Genomic DNA, 22,945 nt, shown 5'->3' with positions numbered 1-22,945 from the left:
ATATTGATGGTTCAAATTCCCACAACCCATAAAATCTGAAAGAGCAGAGAACTTAATTTAAAGTTATCTTGAGTTGGTGATATTTCTGGGTACTAGGAAAAAGCAAAAAAGCAAACCCTGACTCTGATAAAAACAACTTGGAAAGGGAGATACCAGACAAACAGGGAAACTGAGGCTCAAAAAGATAAAGTATGTGCCTAAGCTGGGATTTGAACCCAGAAAGTTGGCTGCAAAGTCTACATCCTTTAAGTGCTCTACTATCTACTATCTTCTCTACCAATGGCTCCAACAGCAAATCCTCTGTAGTGGAGAAAATGCAATGAACCAGCATGTTCTGATCTGGGTAACTGAGATCTGTGGGACACTGTCACCCTCCTGAGATGTTGCATAAGAAAACCGAGAGGAGAGTCAAGGAGGAGCGTGCTAGTGGCTTACAGAATAGGTGACGCCACTGGAAGACACGGGGGATGCCTCGTTGTTGGCAGAAGTGGTCACGGCCAGGGAGGCCAGGGCGGGGAAAAGACTTTCCATCTCGGGTTCCTCTGAGAGGTTGTCTTCACTGTCTGCTTGGCTGTGCTTCTCGACCTTGCTGCTCCCCCAGCTCTCCAGGGAGGGGCCCTCCTTTTCAGGCAGAGTCACGTCCATGCTGCCAGTGACAGACATGAACTCGTCCATGCTCTCGTTGGCAAGCAGGTCGCTCTCCAGGCTGTCCTGCACGGCCAGCTCCTCACAGGGGGCCTCGTCCCGGGAAGTGGTGGCTTCGCTGCTCTGCCCGTCCTCCACGCTGCTGTCACCAGGTCGAAGAACCAGGGCAGCATTTCGGTGGGCGTCCATGACACTGTCTTCCGTACTCAAGCTTGGCTCCGAGTGCTCCGAGAGCCCCGAGGAGAAGTTGTGGGAGGAAGGATGGCCGGAGTCTGGGGAACAGGTGCCATTCACCAGGTTTCCATTAGGGATCTTGGGCTGTTTCTCCTCCAACCTGCCTTCTGCCTCCACTTGCTCTACCTCATCCACCGACTCAAATACCTAAAGACAAGGTGCACAAAAACAGATGGGCTGGGATGTCCACTGTGGCACTGCTTTCACCAGCAACCTTAATGCCCAACAATAGGTGACTCGTTCAAATAGTCATGCATCACTTAATGACATTTCAGTGGCTGATGGATTACATACATGACAGGAGTCCCAACAGGCCTCGGTTTGTAGCAGGATAGCAGCAGCTTATACCATCAGGGTTTGTGTGGTTAGCCTTATGCTGCTGGCATAATGCTATACCTGCTTAATGGTGCATATCTCAGAACCTATGCCTGTCATTCATCTACATGCATGCAGGGGAATACTACATACAGTAAAGGAATGAGTCAGCACAGGTGTAATACATACTTGCTCCCTTTGTGAAAAAAAAAGTGACCCATAAGCATGGAAATATACAGAATAATCCAGAAAGAAACAAGGAAGCACTGCAGTCGACTCTGAGGAAGGCGTACTAGGGAGTTGAAGGGGGAAGAAGGTAACTTTTATCATATAAAATTATGTACATGTAATTTTTAAAGTAAAACATTAGTTAAAAATATAAGGAACAGGCTAAAATTATTAATATATTCATGTGGTTAACTATTATGGATCAACTTTAAAAAGTGCTAAATATAGAAATACGGAAAGATTTCCAGATTATTTCTCAAAGATTTGTTTGTGATTCTTTGGGCCCTTAGGTTATATTCCATCAAGGACAAATAGCATGTTGCAAGGTGGCTTAAAATATTTCTTCTCTGTGTCGTTATGTCATCAACTTGATTTAGTTTCCTGTGTTTCTGCTTTTTAATAAAAAGTTCTTTAATTTTAATTAAGACTAATTGATTAAACTTGCTTTAAGTTACATTTAAAAAATGCCCTATCTCCAAACTACAAAACAAGGCATATTCAGGGAAATGCAGCTTCTCTGCCTTCCCCATTTTAGGGTTTATTTATTTTATACATACAGGAGCTGCGGGGGTAGGCCAGAAGTTTGGGGGGTGGTGAGAGGGTTTACTAGAGACAGAGTGGGGAGCAGAACAGGCAGATCTACTGAAATACACTGCTGAGGGGAGCAACGGGCGAGACAGGAGAGGTCTGCGGTGCCATATATGGACAAGCTCCCTGGCTGGGGATCGAACTCATGCTGCAGTGGCTGTAGATAACTTCATAGTGCTGAGATTTAACCCTTGCACCACCAGGGAGGCCCTCACTTCGCTTTTTAAATACTGATTGAAACAGAATTAACATTTTTCATTGAATGAAATGGAAAACCATTGAACAATACACGGACATTTATACAGGGATTTTAAAAGTCTGTCAGCACTGCACTGTATCTGCTACATTTGTGCATGTAAAGCCACACAGAATGCTCTGGAAGGATACACAGCAAACTGATGACAGTAGTGTTGTTTCTAAGGAGGGCCAGTGGGGTTTAGAGATAGTCAAAGCCAAATTTGGCTTTCTTGGCAATATTTTAATTTTTTAAGGGGGAAAAGAGTCACATATTCTTTTTATAACTTAAAACCCAATTTCTAATGCTAAAACAAATAAGCCAGAAATGACCTGTAGATGATGGGCATCCACTCCCATTGCTCCGGGTGGGAGGGGGGGGTGGGGAGAGCGGGGCAGTCACCTGTGTGCTGCTGCTGGAGTCGCTCTGCAGGCGGAGGTTCTGGCGGCCAGAACTGCAGCTCTGGGAGGACTGAGAGGAAAAGGAGCAGAAGGGAGCCTGCGTGAGGCTGCATCCTGGCTCAGGGTCCCTGCACTTAGCTCAAGAGGGGCGGCAGGGCTGGGGGATCGTTAGTGTGTTTTTTTCTTGGTTCCTGTCTTGGGCAAGACCCCTCTGAGGGCCTCAGCTTCTTATCTGCAAAATGAAATGGAGTCATAGGGGAGACTCCCGTCCTGCTCTTTGGAGCTTCCTCAGAGGCCACACCAGCCACTGGGCCCCCACCTCCTCACCCCTACAAACACAGAACCCCATCTTTAATTGCTCTATACTTCTCTACTGGAGACTTCTAATATTTAGTTCAACTCAGAGTAACTGCACTCACGGCAGTTTTTACGCCCTCTGTATGTGCCTTTCACCCTATAACTTGTAGTTCCTGTCTACCCTGATGCTGGGTTTGGCCATGTGACCAGTTTCAGCCAGAGGGCAGAGCTTTAGCAAGTGCTTTTGTATTTCTGCTTTGTCTCTTTAGAATCTGCTTTCACTGTAAGAATACGACTGGGCTAAGACCGGACTAGCCTCCTGGAGGATGAGCCAGGAGGAGAAGAGCAGAGTCACCCCAGACATTGGAAAACCCAGCAAAGATCAACACACCTTTCAGCTGACCGACACTGATAGCACATCAGTGCCCACCCAGCAGACCCATAGACTCAGGAATAAAATGACACAAGCACAGCTGGAAGTCACTGACTTTGAGAGGGTTGTTTGTTATACAGAGTTATTATGGCCACTGATGACTGGTACAGCATTGGTCAAGAGAACTGACTTTCTTTTGAACTCCTGCTTTGGGATGCTAACCAGAGGCTCTGTGAGGACAGACACGTCTGGGGTGGTGATGGCAGTATCCTGATGTTCCAGGACATTCCTGACAGTACCTGGCACACAGGAGGTATTCAGTAAGCTCTATTCAATAAACTGAATGCTAGCACTGTGTTAAGCACTTTATACAGATAGTCTCATTTGAGCTGTCCACAATCCTCCCTATTGAATGATTATTCCCATTTTACAGACGAGGAAACTGAGGGTTGGAAGTAAAGGTGCTTGCTTAAGGCCCCAGCACTAGGAAATGAAGGGGTTGGGGTTCAAACTCAGATTTATATAACTCCATTGTTACCTTCGAGCCAAAAGCTTGGGGTGAGACTCTGTCCCAAGACCCCAGACACCCTGCCTCACGCTCAGCATTCCTACATATCTGACAGAGCTGACCCTGACCTTCACCGCTGCCAGGCACCCTGAGTGAGCTGCCCATCACCTCGTTGCTGATGGTGGAGTCCCGGTGCATCATCCGGTGCAGGTGGCTGTCCAGGCTGGCCCCCGATGAACACTTGGCCAGGGCAGCAGCGTGGGACTCCCGCTCCCTCTGCCGCACGATGGCCTCGCAGCCCAGCCACTCAGACATGGTCTGTGCGTAGCAAGCATGCATCTGTTCATCCACCTGTCAGGGCAGAAGCAAGGTCACCTGACAGGTGTGGGTGTCAGCCCAACTGGAAGCAGGTGGCTCCTCCCGGGGCCCTGGCCCTGGCAACACACATCTAACATTTGTAGAGTTTGCACCCAACAGACAGTACTGAGCAGCTGCTGTGTGCCTGGCCCTCGCTAGGCCCTGGGGATACCTGAACATGGCGAGGCTATTTCTTTCTTTTGGTTTTTCCTTTCCCCTCCCTCCACACATTCACCTAAGATTGGTGTACTGCACCAAAGTCAGTACCCTGGTTGTGATACCGTGTTATAGTTTTGCAAGATGTTATTGTAAGAGGAAATTGGATAAAGCCTACATGAGCTCTCACAGCATTATTTCTAACAACATGTGAATCTATAACTGTGTCAAAATACAAAGTTCAAAAATTTCTAAAATGTTTTCAATGCCATTTTAAAAAATAACATATGCTTGCTTGCATAGTGCTTCTACTGGACAAGACAAGCTCCATGCTTCCTGGTTCCACCACACCTCTCACCCCACCGTGGTCCAATACGGGACCAGAGTTCCCCCACAACTGCACAATACCTGGCTCCTTTTGCTGCCAAAGGCCCTAGGGGCATAGAGGGTAACCAACCTCCTTCCTTTCTGTTTCTGTCATTCCAAACTGGTAGTGGCCCAGAAGGAAGGGCCACACGGCCTTGCGGATCTCTGGCTGGATGCCCCCGTAGTAGATGAGGCGAAGCAGTTCCTGCTCCTCATAACTCTGTGGGTGGGAGCAATGAATTTGATTAACAGAAAACCAAGGGATGAGCTCTGACCCAGCAGTCCTGCTTCTCAGACCTAACCCGCAGAGATCGTGGTGTGAATAAGAGGAGCCCAGATGTCCATCTCAGCATCTCATGCAAGCAGAACCCCCAGAGGGGCCCATTGTCCACCAGGTGGAGAACAGGGCATCCCTGCCTGGAAATGCCACACAGAGCAAGTAGAACAGTAGTTGTGTCTACGAGACCTTACAAAAAAGATGTTCAATGGGTGCTGGTAAGTGAAAACACACACACACACACACACACACACAAACAACACATAGAGCATCTTGTGAGATAGTATGAACCCATTTTCATGAAAAAGAAAAGGGCAGGTAGACAATGCATGAACATTTCTACTTAATTTTTAGTAAATTTTGCGTACCGTGCTCTAAAGTGAATTAACCCAAAATGAGCATTTCCTACTGGTTCTTCACATGCTAATAACTTTTGTGTATACCAGGATGTTTTTAAGAACTATTGGCTATATTATGCATTGGAGTTTGTCTGCTTTCTTTTAAAAATTAATCTTTAGGCAAAAGTTTTGCAGTGGCAATGAGGCTGTGTATGTGTGTGCATGTGCACATGCACACGAGTAGTACCAATAACTACTAGATGGCTTTTCTCTCATCTCTTTACTTCATATCTTGGAATTAAAAGCATACTTCACATCTTCACCACACAATGGCAAAACCAGCCATTCTTTTGTCCCTGCTCAGAATTCTGTCCCTTATTATGTAGACAGCCTTGTGAAAGCTGTTTAGAATTCAGAAAACTATTTGTGGCCAGGGCTATAAACTCTCCACCAAAAATCTACGCCCCCCATTTCCCAGAGAACAGAGTCACAGCTGGACTCCATTTCCCAGACTCCCTTGCTTTTAGGTGGGGTCGTGTTGTTGGGTTCTGGCCAATGGGAGGTGAGAAAAAGGGATGTAAGCCATTCCCAGGCCAGGGTTTTAAGAAGAGGTGTGCCCCCTTTACACTCTCCATTTTCCCTCTGCTGGCCAGAGAGGGAGGATGGTGAGGCATTCCTGGAGGATGGTGAGCCCATAAGAGTGGAAGGAGAGAGATGGCCACTCACCAGGCAGGCACACCCAGGATGGTTGAATGAGTAAGGAATATATTTCCAGGGTGTCAAGCAATTGAAACGGCAGGGACTACTTGTTTTTGCAGCTCAGTTTACCCTCATTCTGCCTTCAACAATGCCATTAAGGGTGAAAACAAGGTCAAATAGGTCGTAAAGGGATTACAAAAGCATTTCATAAAAACTATTTATTTTTTAATGATTTACTGTTTCAACCAATTTGCATTTAGACTAGTAACTCCTAAATCAGGGAGATCACTGGAAGCATTTGGGGAACTTTCAAGAAACATAAATTCCTGGGTTCTACTCTCAGAAATGCTAATCAGTCAGGTTGGAACAGAGCCCAGAAGTCTATGAATCTTTAAATTTCTCAGGAAATGTGCATTCCTGCAGATTTCTGGGAATTAGGAGAGTAGGCTGGTATATGTATTTAAATTTTAAATGCATATCAGTTAACTTTATTTCTAGGAATCTACTGTCAAAATAAAAGCTCTAGTACAGAAAGACATGTGCTTGAAGTCAGGTCAACTACAACACTATTTGAAATAATAACGAAAAAAGGGAAGCAATCAGATGTCTATCAGTAAGGAGAATATTTGAATAAATTATGTATGAGGTGCTAAGGTTCTAACATTTAAGATTTCTCCTAGAGAGTTAAGAGACACCGTAGATATAAAAGTAAGTCGGTCACTTAATATACAAATACAACAGCTCATTTTGTAACAGTAAGAGATATATTAAAACACACATATCACTTTCTGTGCATGTATAAGCACAGAACAGTAGCAGGGTCCACAGAAAATGGATCTGACTCATTAGCTCAGGGGATCAGAAATAGAAGAGTGAAATAGAAAGATAAATATTTTTAATTATATTCTATACACTTGCATTCTTCATTTTTTTTTGAATTGCAGGAATTCCTCCTATAATTTAAAGAAAAAATGACAATTTTTGGCAAGAAGTAAAATGACCCTTCTGTTTGTCCAGGTTCCAATTTGTCCTTCCCACCCCATCCCCTGGAGTTCCCAGACTGATGCAGAAAATAGCACCCTCCTCCAATGTGGGGAGGCCAGTCCCACCAGCTGCTCTCCAGCTTGGTGTTCCCCAGAGTCTGGGTGGAGAGGCACCCCCTGACTGAATCATGAAATTTATCCAGCTTGCAGGAAAGAGGCAACGCCTCCAGACCCTGCTCTTGGCAGAAGTTAGTGTTTCTCAAAGGCAATTCTGCCTTCCAACAGCCAGGAGGGCATCTTTTCAACAAAGGTCCCTGTGGTCAAACACACCAGCAGGAGTGACCCACATGCTCCCTGGAGTGTGACAGACAGACAGCAAGGTTTTGAAAGGTACAACAGAATACAGAAAACTGTTCAACCTTGTTTCCACACTCTCTGACTATGACGCTTTTTACAAACATAAACACTTTCCTTCCAGGGACATTTGTATTCTCCTAAGCAAAGGCAGGTAGCTATTTCCAGGGAAAATATCTAAAGAGTGAGTTTGTTGGCCCTGAGACAAGAGTTTCAAACAGTGGTGGGGTTTTTTCGGCCCCGCTGCCTCTCTCTAACTTAGAGTGCTCATCAATCCAGGTAGAGTAGGGCCTCACTGCACCTCATGGATAAGCTCTTGGGAACTGTGACTTTATGTGCAATGATATATATTGCAAGCAGGTCCTTGAATGTTTCATTCAGTGCTGGCAGGTATTGTTTTTTCTCATCAATGCTCTCATGAAATGACTTTAAATGAATCAAAGCTATTGGAAGACTAGCTGTAGATTCAGTTCCTTTTGCCTGAGGACTCCGAACACCTTGTGCAGGACTAGGCAAGTAGCTGACAGTTAAGTGCCCTGTGACTGAGTCATTTTTTACTTATATGTATTCTCCATCTTCCTTGATCCTCACTCCAATGGGCAGAGCTATGGGTCTGGAAATCTCAAGAGCCAAAGCAAGGAATTTCAATTTGCATACATAGAACCCAAGGAAGTAACTACATCCTTAAGTCGCAACAAGCAGTGGCTCCACTTCTCAGATGCCTGCAGTCTCTGCCCCACTGCAGGTCAGGTCAGCTAGGCCTTACCGTGCTGTCCTGGAGGTACTGCTCCCAGATCCCAGCCGTCAGCCCGTGTCCAGCATCGCAGGGCAAGTCCGGAGAGACAATCATGTGATTGACCAGGGCTGACAGGTGGGTCCTCACGGTGGACAGGTGTCTGCAGTAGGCAAGCCCTGTCAGGGAGGGAGGAAAGTGCCATCATTCAATGTCTGATAATCTTTATCTCACTAAGTCCCCAAAGTGCTGCCCCACTGGCTCTTAGTGAACCCCCATGACTGAGCCTATTCCCATCATGCTCCTTTTCCAGTTAAGGACAGGTAGGATCAGAGGGTGAAGTCACTTGCTGGCTAGATTTAATAGCTCTGTGACCCTGGGGAAGTCCGATCGCCTTTCTCAGCCTCGGTCGGCTTGATGCCTCCTCTGCTGGAAGCCAAGGCATTGACTCTGTGGGCTGAAGGCAGAAAGGAACAGGCAGGGAGAGGGCCAGTCTCCTCCGGCTAACTGTGCCTCGGCACCTCCAATTCATTCCAAGAGGAAAGAAGGTGGGAGAGGTGGATGACTCCTCACCAAATTGCAGCTGAATGAAAGCGACCCAACAAGTCAGTGTCAGCAACTGCGGAGATGCTGAGGGCACCTGCTTTGCTTTCAAAGATGGCTCTGCACCTTTTAGAGATGTCTGCCAGTCTGCCACCCTTTACCTGCTCCACCCTGGACACCTGGGTACTTGCCTGGCACATGGCAAGCGCTTGGCAAATTGCTGACCTGTGTTCACTCTGTGTCCCCTCCTCTGGCTCTCCCCCACCATCTCATTCTCCACTCCCAGAGAGGACCCTGCACCTCCAGGGATCTGAGGATCAGCCCTCCTCATAATGGGGATGATGATGATATAATGTAGAAGACTTGCACAGCCTATATTATGTTCTAGGGACTTGTTCCCAGAGCTTATGTAACTCATTTAATTCTCAATACAGCTGTGTGAAGCAGGTACCACTATAGGTAGGGAAACTGAGTCATAGACTGATGTCCTTACTTGCCCAGATCATACTGCTAGAAGTATGGAGTTAGAATTGGAACCTACATTGCCTGATACAGAACCTGGGTTCCCAACCACCATCAGAAGCCATGTTGTATAATCACAATATTCAAGACCCATCTCAACCCCACCCCTTCCACCAGGAAGCTCTTCTATTTTGGTTCCATAAACACTTGCCCACTGCCTGCCCCATGCCAAGTTCTGCATTAGATACTAGGGATGGATGGTAACAGAATGGGCAAACACTTTGATCTTGGGCAAGTCGTGTTCTCCCTGACTCTCCAGGCACCAGGGATATGGCCTGCACCACTATTTTGCAAGCCCATGCAGGATGCATTAACACAACTTAAAATTAAAATCCCTGAAGGTAAGCACACATTTTTTTCTCTCCCATCTAGGCTGAGAGTCTGAGAAAAGAAGACCTGTTAAGAATTGATATTGAAGAAAGGGGAAAAAACAGAGTCTTTGTAGTCAAGCAGGCCTGGGTTTAAGTCCTACCTTTGTTGCTTATTGGCTGTGTGACCCTGGATGAGTCACTTTGCCTCTCTTTGCCTTAGTCTCATTTGTTCAATGGCAATTATCAGATTTGGCAATTTAATTTTTTAAATTCTTGGGAAGAGATTAGGACAATTTACTCTTCTGCTTCAGCCCAGAGAAGGAGGTGACATTTATTGAGTATCTGTGATATGAAATGCTAGCTGCTAGGGACTTTAGGCATACTTTTCATTCAGTCCCCAAAACAAACTCCCTTTAGGTGGGCACTGGGGATACAATAGTGATAAATCCCAATCCTGGCCACCAAGGAGCCCCATTGTTTACTGCCCAATCTGAGGACCGAGGGATAAATTTTATCTCCCATCTGTATGTAAGGAAACTGAGGTGCCCCCAAATTAAACATAGGAAATAGAGAAGTGGAAGTTTGAACTCCAGAGTCAGGCTTATTTTTCCGACACTGTTGGCTTATAGTAAGCACTCAGTAAATGCTCCCTGGAGAACACAGTGGCAAATAAGGACAATACGCACATCCATAGAAGGCTCTGGAAAGGATCTGGTACTTCATATTGTCACAGAGAAGCTTCAGGGGAGCCCTGCGGGTGGTAAAGAGGGAGACATTTAGGATAGACACACACATAACCCAGGTTTTTTTGGAGAGCACAACTCATTATCTCTAGAAAGCAGATTAAACCCAGCCAGTCAAGGAGATGGTGGAAATCCTGCTTTAGGTCCCTCCAGAGCAAACTTTCCCTTTGAGTTACTGGTAATAGTCAAGACGGTGGTTGCTCCATCAACTGTGTCTTCCATGTGGCAAAAGCAGAGTCGCCAGATGACCCAGGAGACAGACACAACATGTGTGATCAATAATCCTTTGTTTCAATAAGCCTCTGAGATGTCAGGACTACTTGTTACTATGACATAACCTTGTTTATGACTGATGTATGTAAGGACACTCCAATAGCTAAGACTTCACAAGGTCAGAGTTTAAGACCTGGTTGGTTTCAGTGCCTATGATCCCTCCTCTGAATTCAGTGCAGGAGAAGAAAAGGTTATCTACATATCTTTGGCAAATCCTTCAGTTCCCTCCATCTGCAGCTCAAGCCCCATACCGCTCGTGGTTGCAGCCATTGGTTGAGCCACCATCAGCCGAGCCACTCTGTGAACAGGATGAGCAGGAAGATTTCCGGGGGCTGGGCTGCCACAGGGATGGCAGGTTGCTCACGGAGACATCCATCATGTCCTGGGGGACTGTGGTGGGTATAAGGGCAGAAGAAGAGCCTTGGTTAATCTACATGGGGCAGAGCAACCTCACCCCACAGCAAGCAGCTCACCCCCGGCCAGCACAGGGATAGGAAAAGACCCTGAAGGTGACAGCAGGAAACAGTGATGTCAATCATAGTCTGACCCAGGTCTTTGAGCCCATCTGATCCAATGAAAGCCACCACTAAGATCTGGGATTCCCAGGAATGGGCAGAGCCAGTAAGTTGGAGAGAGAGAGGAAGAAAACAGAAAGATCAGAGCCAAGAAAACACCCATTCCCAGAGTAGGCAGCCTCGCCTTGCCATGTTGTCATTTAGTTGTCCTCATAGGATGCTGATGGGAGGGTAGGAGAGCCTGCTGGAGGCTTCTGTGGAAGGCTGATGGCATGAAGTCCCATGAGATAGGTCTCATGGGGAGGTCCTGGCAGTGAGATGGAAAGGAGTCTGATTCAAAGATGAGTCAGAGCACACAGAAGCAGGGGACTGCTGAGTCCCCACTGATGAAGGTGGAGGGCACCTTCGCTGTCCATGGTCCTGAGTCACTCAGTTGCTTCACCAAAAGGCTCTCAAACAGGTAAGCAACACCCCAGAATCATGTAGGGGGTGGAGGGAGGGGCTTGCTAAAAATTCTCATGCCTACATCCTACCCACATTGTATTGAAATATAGCCCCCTGCAGATATGGGCCTTTGAGTCTGTATTTCAAAAACAATTTTGATAATAACAGCCACACTGAAGAACCAAGACTGATGTCCTAACTCTTGAACTTCAGTGATTCCAATCAGCTCCTCTTAGGATACAGTACTTATAGTTCCCTACTTCTTTCCCCTCTTTTCCCTTCTTCATGAAACCTGCAGTATCTTCAATGCGATAGAACAAAAAAAAACCAATGACATACGCATCACAACTTCTATAGGTAACTTCCTGGCCTCCTAGCAGCTCTAGGTTAAAAAAATTTCTCTAGGACAGGGCTTGGCACACATTTTCTACAAAGGGTCAGATAGCAAATATTTTTGGGCTTCAGAACTATCTGTTCACTATTGCCACCACTCAACTCTGTGCTCACAGAGCAAAGCAGAGATAAACAAAAATCAAACTAGTAGAATAAGTATGTTCTAATAAAACTTTATAGACATTGAAATGTGAATTCATGTTATTTTCACATTACAAAAATTATTCCCCTTTTGATATTTTCAATCATTTAAAAATGTAAAAACATTTCTTAGCTCACGGGCTGTATAGAATGAGGTTAGATGTGGCTCAAGCCAAGTCTGCCCAGCCCCATTAGGAGATGTGCACATCTGCCCCATACGCCACGCCTCGCCAAGCACTGGGAAACCCATCCCTTTCCCTCGGGCTCTCCAGGAAGGGGACTTGAGGATGTGGTCCCGCTTGTCACCAGAGCTCAGTGGCTGACACAGCCTGTATCTACCCACTGACAGAACTGAAAACTACCAATAGAATTGGCACCAAAACGCGGCTTATTATACTACTCCTCCCTATACACTCACCAACGAGGTAGCCACAAAAGGCCAAAACCCCGGTGAAAAATTCCAGAAAAACGCTCCCAGTTCTCAGCCCATTTCAGGGAAGCAATGATCAGTTTTCCAAGGTGTGGCAAACATGCCTTCACCCCTAGCTCCTCATACATCACCCCCTGCAGATATCACCCACAGGTCCCTTCATTACTGAACCCACAGCACCTCAAGCTGCAGGGTGCAGGCTGGATGGCACTAGTTTGTCCACTGCCTCCATCTCCCTTGGGACCAAGACTCAAATGACAACATGGCAGAGGTGGCCAGCACCCAGCACCAGGGTGGGGGAAGCCCAGACATTACTGGGGGGCTGCTGCTTCAGGCCCGGTGTGGGAAGGGTGGCATCCCATCTGGCTCGTGCCCACTGACTGTCCCTGGCCACCACCAACATGGAGCGGCCCGCAGGAACCACCATCCAGGCAGGGCCCATGGAGACAGGGGAAGTGCTGCACAAGGGGTCAGGAGCAACTTGAGACACAAAATGAAAAGAGCTGGTGAAACGGGAGGTCCAAGGCAGGTGGCAAACAGGAACAGCAGAAGCCAGTTCCTCAGGGCTGCTCCACACAGCTCCCACATGCCGTCACAACTAGAGGAAGAAAGAATGCTGATATGTAAAGTGTGCCTGGTATGTGCTGCGCATAGTGCAAGTCAGGGCACTTATGGTCCTCAGTGACCCTGTAAGGGAGGCATTTTTCCCCATTTCACAGAAATGGAAACTGAGGCTCAGAATGATGACAACTTGACCACTCAAAAGTCCCACCAGGTAGTCACTGGCACAGCTGGTCTTTGGGACAGATGTCTCCTTTCTAACAAGACCGATGATAAACTGCGCACAAATATTATCATTATCCACTTTTACAGATTAGGAAACTGAGGCACAAGCTTCCTAATAGCATGCCCAAGTCCATCCAGCCACTAAGTGGTAGAGCTGGGGTTCCAACCCAAGAAGCAGACCCCAAGATTGTATTTATACTGCCTTAGCCGTTTCCCTTGGGGGTTGACCATATTACCACCCCCGCCCTAGACCAGCAATTCTCACAGGGCGATGATGGTCACCGAGGCACATCAGTGATGTTTGGGGCCATTAGTTGGGAATTAGTTATATGTTCCTAACATCTAGTGAGTAGAGACCATGGATGCTGCTCAACATCCCATAATACATGTGACCCCCTCCCCCTCAGCAATTACTCAGTACCAAGGTTGAGAGATTGCACTGGATCTGCGCTGTCCAGCAGAAAGACAATGTGAGCCACATGCATGAATTTAAAATTTCCAGTAGCTACACTAAAAGGGTAGAAAGGAGTAGGTTGAGTCAATCTCCACAATATATCCTGCTTAACCCAATACATCCAAGATGTTATCATTTTAACATATAATAAATATAAAATTACTGAGATATTTTTCATTCTTTTTGTTTTGTACAAATCCAGTGTGTATTTTTACATCACAGCACATCTCAATTTGAATGAGAGACATTTTAAGTGCCTGGCAGCCACAGATGGCTCAAGGTGACCATGGAAACAGTACAGAGACAGTCTCAGGCAGATACCCTCGGCAGAGAGGTTGGGACAGCTCCAGATCCTAGCCTGGGCAGGAATGGATGTGGTAACGAACACTCAGGGACATCGTGTGACTCTTAATGATGCAAGAACACGAGGCTTTGCTCTTAACCAGTCATGAAGAAATATGTGGCTGAAGATACATGCTAACTCAGCAACATGAGACCTTCCTTACCACCACGCCTGCCCCGTGGCCCAGATCCCACCTGGCCAAGGATGAGAGCCCCAGCACTAAGTGCCCAGTGTGATTACTTCAGCCTTGCCAGAGAGCATTCCTGCTCCAAAAGAGCCCTCCCTGCCCAGTTGTAGCCACTTAAGCCAAGCACTGCCCCAAGTCATGACCCATCACTGGAACAACTGGGTCACTGAGGGTTAAATAAATTAGATTAACAGAACTGGGAACTTAATATTAATTTAATAGACATCCACATGGTGCTTAGTAAAATGCCAGGCCTCCTGAGAACTTTTAAAATATTAATTCAGGGCCTCCCCGGTGGCGCAGTGGTTGAGCGCTGGGTTGCGAAGCTGCCCGCAGCCTCTACAGCGCCGGTTCGATCCCCGGCTGCTCCCTGGCCACCGGAGGAGGGTCCCACATGGCGCGCAGACCTCTCCTGCCGCCCGCTGCTCCCCTCAGCAGTGTACTTCGGTCCTTCTGCCTGCTCTGCTCCCTGCTCTGGCTCTGGTGAATTCTCTCACCCTCCCGCGCTTCTGACTGTACCCAGTGCATGTATAAACAAAACAAACAAACAAACAAATAAATAAAACATGCCTCTAAAAAATAAATAAATAAATAAAAATAAAATGTTAATTCACTTAATTCTCATAATGGCCCCATGATAATGTTGATCTTAATAGTAACGGTTTCCATCAACTAAGTCTAGTTCATGGCAGGCTCTGTGCAAACTGTTGGCCCTACATCATCTTTGGTGCTGGTGCCTAATGCTCCCTTCCCACAGCTGTGCTGACTGCTGTTTACTGAGGACCTACTGTGTACCAGACCTAATTCTGTGGGTTCTACATTGATCACCTCATTAGCTCATTGACTCCTTACAATATGTTGAAATAAAATGAAGACGATAAACTCTTACTATTTGCGGCAACATGGATGGAGCCAGAAGGGCTGATGCAAATGAAATAAATCAGAAGGAAAAAGATAAATACTGGATGGTTTCATTTCTATGTGGAATACAAGGAAACCAAAGGGTTAGACAAAGACAAATCTTGAAAGCTGACCATAGATCTCAGTCATCCAGGGGGGAGGGAGGGGAGGGTATAGGAAGGGGTGACAACAGGGTGGGGAGGAGCACAAGGTTTTTGGTGATAGGAGAACTACAGTGACCACACCTGAGGGGAGAAATCATATATTGTCCAAAAATTAACAATGATATAAGAAAAAAAGTACTACATTTTAAAAATTAAAAAATAAACAAATGAAATCATAACAGAACAGCAGCTAATAAGAGTAGCCTGTGTGTCAATTGTCTTGTCTCATTTAATCCTCGCAAGAACCCCATGAAATAGGTGCTATGAATGTGCCCATTTTACAGATGAAGAAACCAAGGCACACAGGGGTGTGGGGACTCGCCCAGGTTCAACTGGGATTGCAGAACCTGTGTCACTGTCACTACCCCAGACCCCCTCCTTCCAGGCTAAGAAGAAATTGGTTATTTGTTCTCATTTGGGGAAGACACTAAGGCACCCAAGATATTTACATGATTCCAGATCCCTCTGTTGGCCCCAGAATCCAGACCTGTTGTTCTGTAGTTTCAAATGCCTGGAGTCCTTTTTAGGATCAGTTAACAGGCCCATGCTTGGGGCACAGCAACAGGGCAGCTTACCAAACTCCGACTGCATGCCAGGGTAGATGATCCTGAACACGTAATCCGTGGCCTCGTCATCTTCTTTATCCGAAGACGTGGATTCGGCGGAACCCTGAGGGCTTCGCTTGCGCAGTTTGGGAAATACTTTGCCCTGAAAGAACATGTCCCAATGCACCATCCCTGGGACACGTTTGTCTCTCATGGAGGTGGGGAGAGCATTCATGAGTCCACAAACTCACAAGGGTTGGTGGGTAGAATAGCCTTGCCCTTTGGCTGACCTCCACCAGCATCCCTGGGCCCCTACAGTCACTCACCTTCCCCCGCTGGGACCAAAGTGGCGGGTCCAGCTGCCCGTGAGGGAGCAGCCCGTTCTCCAGGCATGAGAGGAACTGCAGGAGGTGACCACCTTTCGGGAAGCGGAAGGGAGGCCTCTGGATCCCATCCTGGCTGACCAACACCACCGTCCCGCCGCTGTCCACTGCCACCGCAACCCGGCCAGAGAAGATCCAGCAGGAAGTCACTATGAGGCATTGATGGGACCCTCCCAACACATTCCCCAGGCATGCTAGGTCAAACCCAGGACCCTGCTCTAAGGTTCTGGGGAGGCTGGGAAGAAGATTGGGGAAGTTTTACTTCCTGACTCCCTTTCATTCCACCCACCACGGCCTGTGACCAGTGAACCTCAGGACAAGGTCAAGAAGAGTATGGCTGGCCTCCCTGAAGTCACCAACGAAGGAAAAAGGTGCCCCGAATAACCTATAACCCCTCAAGAGCTATCACAGACCCCTCTGACCCATTTTTGCATGGAGGCTGTCAGACCTCTGCCCTCTCAGAGCAGCTGCTGACTCAAGCTCACATGCCCTGAACACTCTCCATAAGAACAGCACTTTAAAGGCACTCTTTTATTATCATCATTTATTTTAATACTCAAAATACCTATCCCAAACATTTTACAAATGATAAAACTGTGACTCAGAGGAGTTAAGGGGCTTGCCCCAGGTCACCCAGCTGCTAAGTGGCAGGGTCTGGATCTGAATCCTCACTGAATAATCCTGCTGTGTGTGTGCTGAGGCACAGACCCCTTGCTTTCTGAAATAGGCTGGTTCTTGGTTTGTTCTGAATGTAGCTTGCTCTGAAGGAGCTTTCAAGAACTCTAGTTATTGAATCCAGATCTTCAGAACACTTTTGACTTGGAATCACTAAGACCTGGGCTCTAGTCCAGGTTCTGGAGCTTAAAGGATGTATCACTTTGTGCCAAGCGGTCTCCTCCCCTCTAACATGGGAATGATGGTGCTCCTGTCCCTGGGTTCACAGACATGTGAATATTTAGAACACAAGGACTTAATCAGTATCAGCAACTAAACCATGGGTTTAATGTTGAGTATATAACAAACATCATTTGATTCTCAACCCCATGAACAAGGGCTATGATCCCCATTTTACAAATGGGGAAACTGAGGCTCAGGGGGGTAAAGTCACTTGTCTGTGGTTGCACAGGCAATAAGGGGGTGGGGCCGGGAAGGGCATCCAGGAGCAATACCAGCCCACGTTCCTGCATGGTCCCTACCTTGCTGGTGGCAGTGCAGGTAGACAATCTCCTCCAGGCGGATGGTCATGGCATAGTCCCAGTAGACGCTGGGAAGGGATGAAGTGTTAAGCGCACAGGATGCCTGCCCACCCCATCTTGGGGAAGTGCTCAGGAAAACAAGACTACACCTGTGGGCTCCTCGCCCTTGTCACCAGAAACACCTTGTCGCCAACATCCACATTTCAATCTTGCCAAACTTGACTCCCCCTGCTTCTGGTCCCACACCCCACTTTTCCAAGGAGACTATCCCTCCCCCCACTTCATGTAGCTGAGGTTGACTTCATCCACCTTCTACCCAGGACTCCAGGAATGGCCACCTGATCCAGGCCTGGCCAATCAGCATATTCCACTGCTCAGGTCAGAGTAACAGGCTCAGGGATGGCCCCATGATTGGAGCAGAACCAACAAGATTCAATTGTTGTATTTAAGTAAGAATTACTGTGAAAGGACCTCCCCTCCCTGGTGGCACAAAGGGTTAAGTCTCAGCACTGTGAAGCTATCCCCAGCCATTGCAGCCTGAGTTCGATCTCCGTCCAGGGAGCTACCTACATGGCGCAGCAGACCCCTACTGTCTTGCCCGCTGCTCCCCTCAGCAGTGTATTTCACTAGAGCTGCCTGTTCTGCTCCCCATTCTGTCTCTGGTGAATCCTCTCACCCCCTACATCTCTGGCCTGTACCCCAGTCCTTCTACATAAAAATAAATAAAATCTTAAAAAAAAAAAAAAAAAGAATTACTGTGGAAGAAATGGTCCTTTCTGCTTGAGGCTAGTGGTAAGGATAATGAAGTCTGGGGATGCAGGGGGTCATGGTAAGAAAAAACCTGCCAAGAATGGATTCAACAGTGGGAATGTAGAGCCAAGAGATGAAACGAATTCAAGTCCTCATCATTTGAGTCCCTGGATCCAGCCATGCCTGAAACTACTACCTCTGGATTTTTCAGTTCAGGTGAGGATGAGTTTGATTTTTGGTCTCTATGAGTCTTGATTAACACAGACTCTAACTCCAGGTCATGTGTCCACAGGTAGGTGTTAGAACAGCTATTCAACAGCCTTAACTTCACAAGGGCCAACAGCATGACTTGAAGGCTTCTATGAATCAGTTTCTCCTTTGCAAAATGGGGATGATAGTAATATCCACCTGAGAGTGTCTCTGGGAGGGTTAAATGGAATCACATATTTGAAGAAACCAACACAGATACATAAAAAAGCCCTTGGTTAGTGGTCGTTGGGATTATTTACTCAATGTTTTCCACTTCTGGCTCAAAGCCTACTGGTGTCTTGAAACTGATTATTTTCCTCCTCAGAACACAATGGAAGGAGAGTGCCCCTGTGTGGACTCCGGCAGCCCCAGGGACGTATTACTGAGGTCTCCTTCAGGAGCGCGTGCTGTGGGGAGAGCTAACCAGCAGCTTCAGAGGCCACCTCTCTGGACCCACGCCTACATTCATGCCAAGGCGCACTTCCCTTGGGCTGCTCCCAGCCAGAACCAAGCTTTTGTAGTACCAGGCAGGCCTTCCTGTGGGGTAGGGAATCCTCTAATGGTCAGCTTTAGCCAGGCACTCCCAACTGATGTGGTCAAATGCTCTTAGAGCTGAGACCCTTCCTGTCCAATTTTCCTTCTTTCACCTGTGCCTTCGCAGGGATGTGGCCAGCCTCAAGGTCTGAAGACTCTGCCTGATGACTCTGCCATCTCCGCCTGCTCTTCACTTTCCTCCTTGACCGGGGCTTCACCCTGTCTTGGTGTCTGCTTCTTGGAGAGCCCAAACTAACACAGCCTCCAAGATCAGACAGGGTTCAAATCCCATTTCTGCCATTTTACATTAAACCAGCCCTTCCCTCTCTCAGTGCCTCAGTTTCCCCAGTTGGGGTGTGAAGAAGTCAGAACAGATGCTTTCCCAGGGCCCTTCCTGCACTGGTCTGCACCAGCTCTGGTTTCCCCAGGGCCCATGGGCGAGTGTGCTTGGAGGAAGTCCAGTACACAAGCACTATTAAAGGAGAACCTCTGCTGAGCCCTCCCATGCGGAGTCTTGGTCAGCAGGTCCTCTGGGCGCACACATTGTGTCCATCACACAGGTTTGAAGTTGGTGGTTTTCTCCCATCTTCCCAAGGGGTGCAGAACCCTGGGTTTCATTCACTTTGGCAAGATGCTCAGAGAATGTGCAGAGTGAACAGTGAATGCTAGGCCCTGGGGATGTCCAGGAAGCCAAGCAATTCTCCAGCCCCCACCCCAGCAAAGAGCAGCTCAATGGCAACAGTCCTTCTGCGGTCCACACAGATTAACACCATGAGTCTCCGATATTCGGAGGCCTTTCCAGGCTCCAGGCTCCCTGCTAAGGGTTTTCTATCCACTTTCTCACTGGCCCTCCCCACATGCCTAGTCTGATCCATTCCCACATTCCCACTTCACAGATGAAAAAAACTGAGGTTTAGGGAAGTAAAATTGGTAGTCCAAGATCACTCCACTGGGAGAGAGCTTTGGATTTCCTTAAGATGTTTAAACAGTTCCTTAAGAGTGGAATTGTGGGGTCACATAATAAGAGGACACTACAGAATCTTCCAAACTGGTTTGTGAGTGATTGCACCGCCAGCAATGTGTGGGGTTCCAGCAGTACTACGTGGCAGGACCGAGAAGAGCCAGGTGCAGACTGAGCTTGGCGCTCAGAGATCCACCTTTGGTGATGGCTCCTTGTGAACATTAGGGAACCCCACTGGGGAGCTGCCTGTTTGTGCAAGAGGCAGGTTGGCTGGGAAAAGAGGTCCTGAACCTCCTCGGAGAAAGACAACTCTCGCTTATTTTTGTTGTCCCTTAGTCTCCAAGGGGGTGCTGGAGCCCCTGGGTAAGAGAATATACCCATGATAACACCCCATCTCTGATCCTTGGCTATTTCTCTTTCACTGAGCCCCACTCCCAGGCATGGAAATCAAGGATAGATGGGGTTCAGAGCCCAGGGCCGAGGAGGTCTCCAGCCCCATCAGTGACCCTGGAAGTCCTGATTCTGCTGGAAATAAATATTAAAATGTCTATGGTGCTGGGTCACAGACTAGAAAAGACAATGCAGAAAAACAGTTCCCTGTGATTTGTGGGGTGTGGGGTCATGGGTAGGAGGGTGGTGCATGGCAATCATTGGCCCAGTGCCTTTACCAAAACATCAGCACCAAATGTTTCCTGCCCACACAAGCCTGGACTTAGGTCCAACCTATAGGGTGGTGAATTGTTGGAAGCTTGATGCCTGCAGAAGATACCCCTAGAGGTCCTTTGGGGAATCCCCCCAGTTCTGGAAGGCCATCTTGTTCAGCCCTCTCATCTGATAGTAGGAGGAAAGAGGCCCAGAAAGGGGTAGTGACATCAGCCAGGTCACCCACTGAGGTGAGGGCTGAGCAAGCACTAGGCCCTCTAACATATTTTTCCATGGACTTGCTTACTTGGGTCACCCTCTGGTATAATGTATAAGCTCTGAAAGGAATATGATCCCTCTGATCATATTCAGCTGTTCTCTCTCTCGTATCTAGCACAGTACCTAGCATATAGTACGTGCTCAGTTAATGAATGAGTCTGGTTCCCTGCCTTCCTTGCTTTGTTTCGTAAAGATTATCTGAGCACCCGCCATCTGTGGCAGGTGCTTTGGGAAAAGACATGGACAAAATAAGTTCCTGCTTCCTTGGAACTGAGGTCTGGAGGGTGAGGCAACAGGTCCAGCAAGAACAGATTCATTATGTAACTACAACTCTGCATATGGCTAACAAGGACATTCAGGGCTCTGTGTGACCCAAACTCAGGTGGCAGCTCAAAGGACCAAAGTTGAAGAGGAGTAATTTCAGAAAAGGTTCCTGGCCAGGAACACCTCCTTGGCCCCACACTGTTCTCCTGCAACCATTTCTTGATCAGAAACTCTCAGTCCAGCTGGAGCTGAACTGTGTGGCCCAGTCTAGGACCAACTGCACCATCCCCCAACACTCTCTGAGGACAGAGGCCACCTCTGCACAGGAAGTGACTGGCTTAGAGCTAGTATTCATCACACCAAGGCCTGCTGCTAATCACATGGAATAGAGCACAGCAACAATGTTCTCGCTGTGGTCCTTGAAGTGTCCTTGCTTCCTGTCTCTACAGAGGAAGTCCTACAATGCCTGCACGCTGCTTCAGAAATAACATGTATGAGAGGAGGCCAGGGTGGGGATGATGGGAACTGCTTTGCCTATTTTTATTCTGGAAATCCTTCATAATAAAACATTGTTAAGAAATTAAGAAAATGGGGGGCCTCCCCTGTGGCGCAGCGGTTGAGTGCTGCATTGCGAAGCTGCCCACAGCCTCTGCAGCACCGGTTCGATCCCTGGCTGCTCCCCGGCCACCAGAGGAGGGTCCCACATGGCACGCAGACCTCTCCTGCCGCCTGCTGCTCCCCTCAGCAGTGTACTTCATCAGTCTTCCTGTTCTGTTACCCGCTCTGGCTCTGGTGAATTCTCTCACCCTCCCACGCTTCTGACTGTACCCAGTGCTTGTATAAATAAATAAATCTTAAAAAAAAAAGAAAAATTAAGAAAATGTAAAAGAAAAACAGGATTAGATGTGGACTCAGAGCAGCGAGAACCATTGTTTCTCCTCCCCCACAGCAGCCAAGACTCCTTAAGCTGAAATGACTGACCAGCTGTAGTTCTGCACACTGTCTTCCCCATGTTCTTTCTAAAGGCTTCCTTAGTTGTGCTAGAACATGGGACTGCATGAGGGAATCCATTGTTCCCGTGCTTGCTTGGACTGTGATTCCACAACCTTTGCTGAGTCTTAGACAACTGCAGAATATTATAGGGGGTGCAGCCCTGGGCCAGATGCTCACCAACCAACATCTGCTTCCCTCTGTAGTGGGTGGAAGGGTATCTTGCAAAGTAGAGAGTATTCTGCCATTTGTGGGTTTCTGAGATGGTTAAGATTTCTCTCTGCGTGTGGAGTTTTGACCAGGGCTCTGCCTAAGTCCCATGCCCTAAGATTCTTGTGGTAGGTTTCTGAATCACTGAGTTCTGAGTCACTCATGAAGCACAACCCCTCCTTGCCTTGCCCAGGAGGGGAACATCCCCTGCCCAGAGAAGGGAGGGACCCAGGGACCCAGGGGACACATAGCAGTTCAACATCCTACCTCTTCTCATAGTCCAGGTCCCCCACAGACCCATTCATCAGCTGGTTGGGCGTCCACTTCAAGGTCATGACGTCAGCCGTCTGGTGCAGGGACAGGTACCCCGGCACAGCCTCCATATCGTCCCTCTGCAGAGAGACAAGGACTCAGGCCTGACCACAGTGCAGAGTCACAGTGTACATGACCCTGGAGCATTTGGCTCAAGAAATTACAACCAGAATCAAGAGGCTGGGTTGTTCCCTTCAGGGGGGATGGCCACCCGGAAGACCCTGGCCTTCCTCCCAGGTGGCTGTGCTGAGCGAAGCTGTTTTCAGCCAACTACCTGGGTGGGTGCTACAGCCTCCTGTGCAAGTGGTCCACCCCCAACCTCCCTCCTGAAGCCCAGGGGCCCTGTCCACAGCACCCTTTTCAAAACAGAAGGCATTTCTTTGGCATTATTTTT

At 47.8% G+C, this 22,945-nt stretch overlaps 1 protein-coding gene across 2 annotated transcripts in view; it reads right to left on the bottom strand.

Moving 5' to 3' along the window:
* SGSM1 (small G protein signaling modulator 1) overlaps positions 1-22,945 on the bottom strand; it is a 69,002-nt gene that overhangs the window by 13,266 nt on the left and 32,791 nt on the right. Inside the window, exons 9-20 of one of the 2 annotated variants that reach the window (XM_054695192.1) lie at positions 22,507-22,631; positions 17,361-17,428; positions 16,108-16,271; positions 15,812-15,944; positions 12,718-12,882; positions 10,731-10,869; positions 10,150-10,214; positions 8,121-8,266; positions 4,795-4,923; positions 3,993-4,175; positions 2,648-2,716; positions 436-1,026 (exon numbers count right to left, since the gene is read on the bottom strand). In XM_054695192.1, the coding sequence (XP_054551167.1) occupies positions 436-1,026; positions 2,648-2,716; positions 3,993-4,175; positions 4,795-4,923; positions 8,121-8,266; positions 10,150-10,214; positions 10,731-10,869; positions 12,718-12,882; positions 15,812-15,944; positions 16,108-16,271; positions 17,361-17,428; positions 22,507-22,631 (1,977 nt within the window). The remainder of the gene's footprint in view (positions 1-435; positions 1,027-2,647; positions 2,717-3,992; positions 4,176-4,794; positions 4,924-8,120; positions 8,267-10,149; positions 10,215-10,730; positions 10,870-12,717; positions 12,883-15,811; positions 15,945-16,107; positions 16,272-17,360; positions 17,429-22,506; positions 22,632-22,945) is intronic. The other variant, XM_054695193.1, reaches the window with a different exon arrangement.

The sequence above is a fragment of the Talpa occidentalis genome, unplaced genomic scaffold, assembly GCF_014898055.3.
Source record: "Talpa occidentalis isolate TD23 unplaced genomic scaffold, MPIMG_talOcc4v2.1 talOcc4.14, whole genome shotgun sequence".
Lineage (NCBI taxonomy): Eukaryota > Metazoa > Chordata > Mammalia > Eulipotyphla > Talpidae > Talpa > Talpa occidentalis.
The sequence above is the reverse complement of the archived record's forward strand: the minus strand, read 5'-3'. Positions and strand labels throughout refer to the sequence as shown.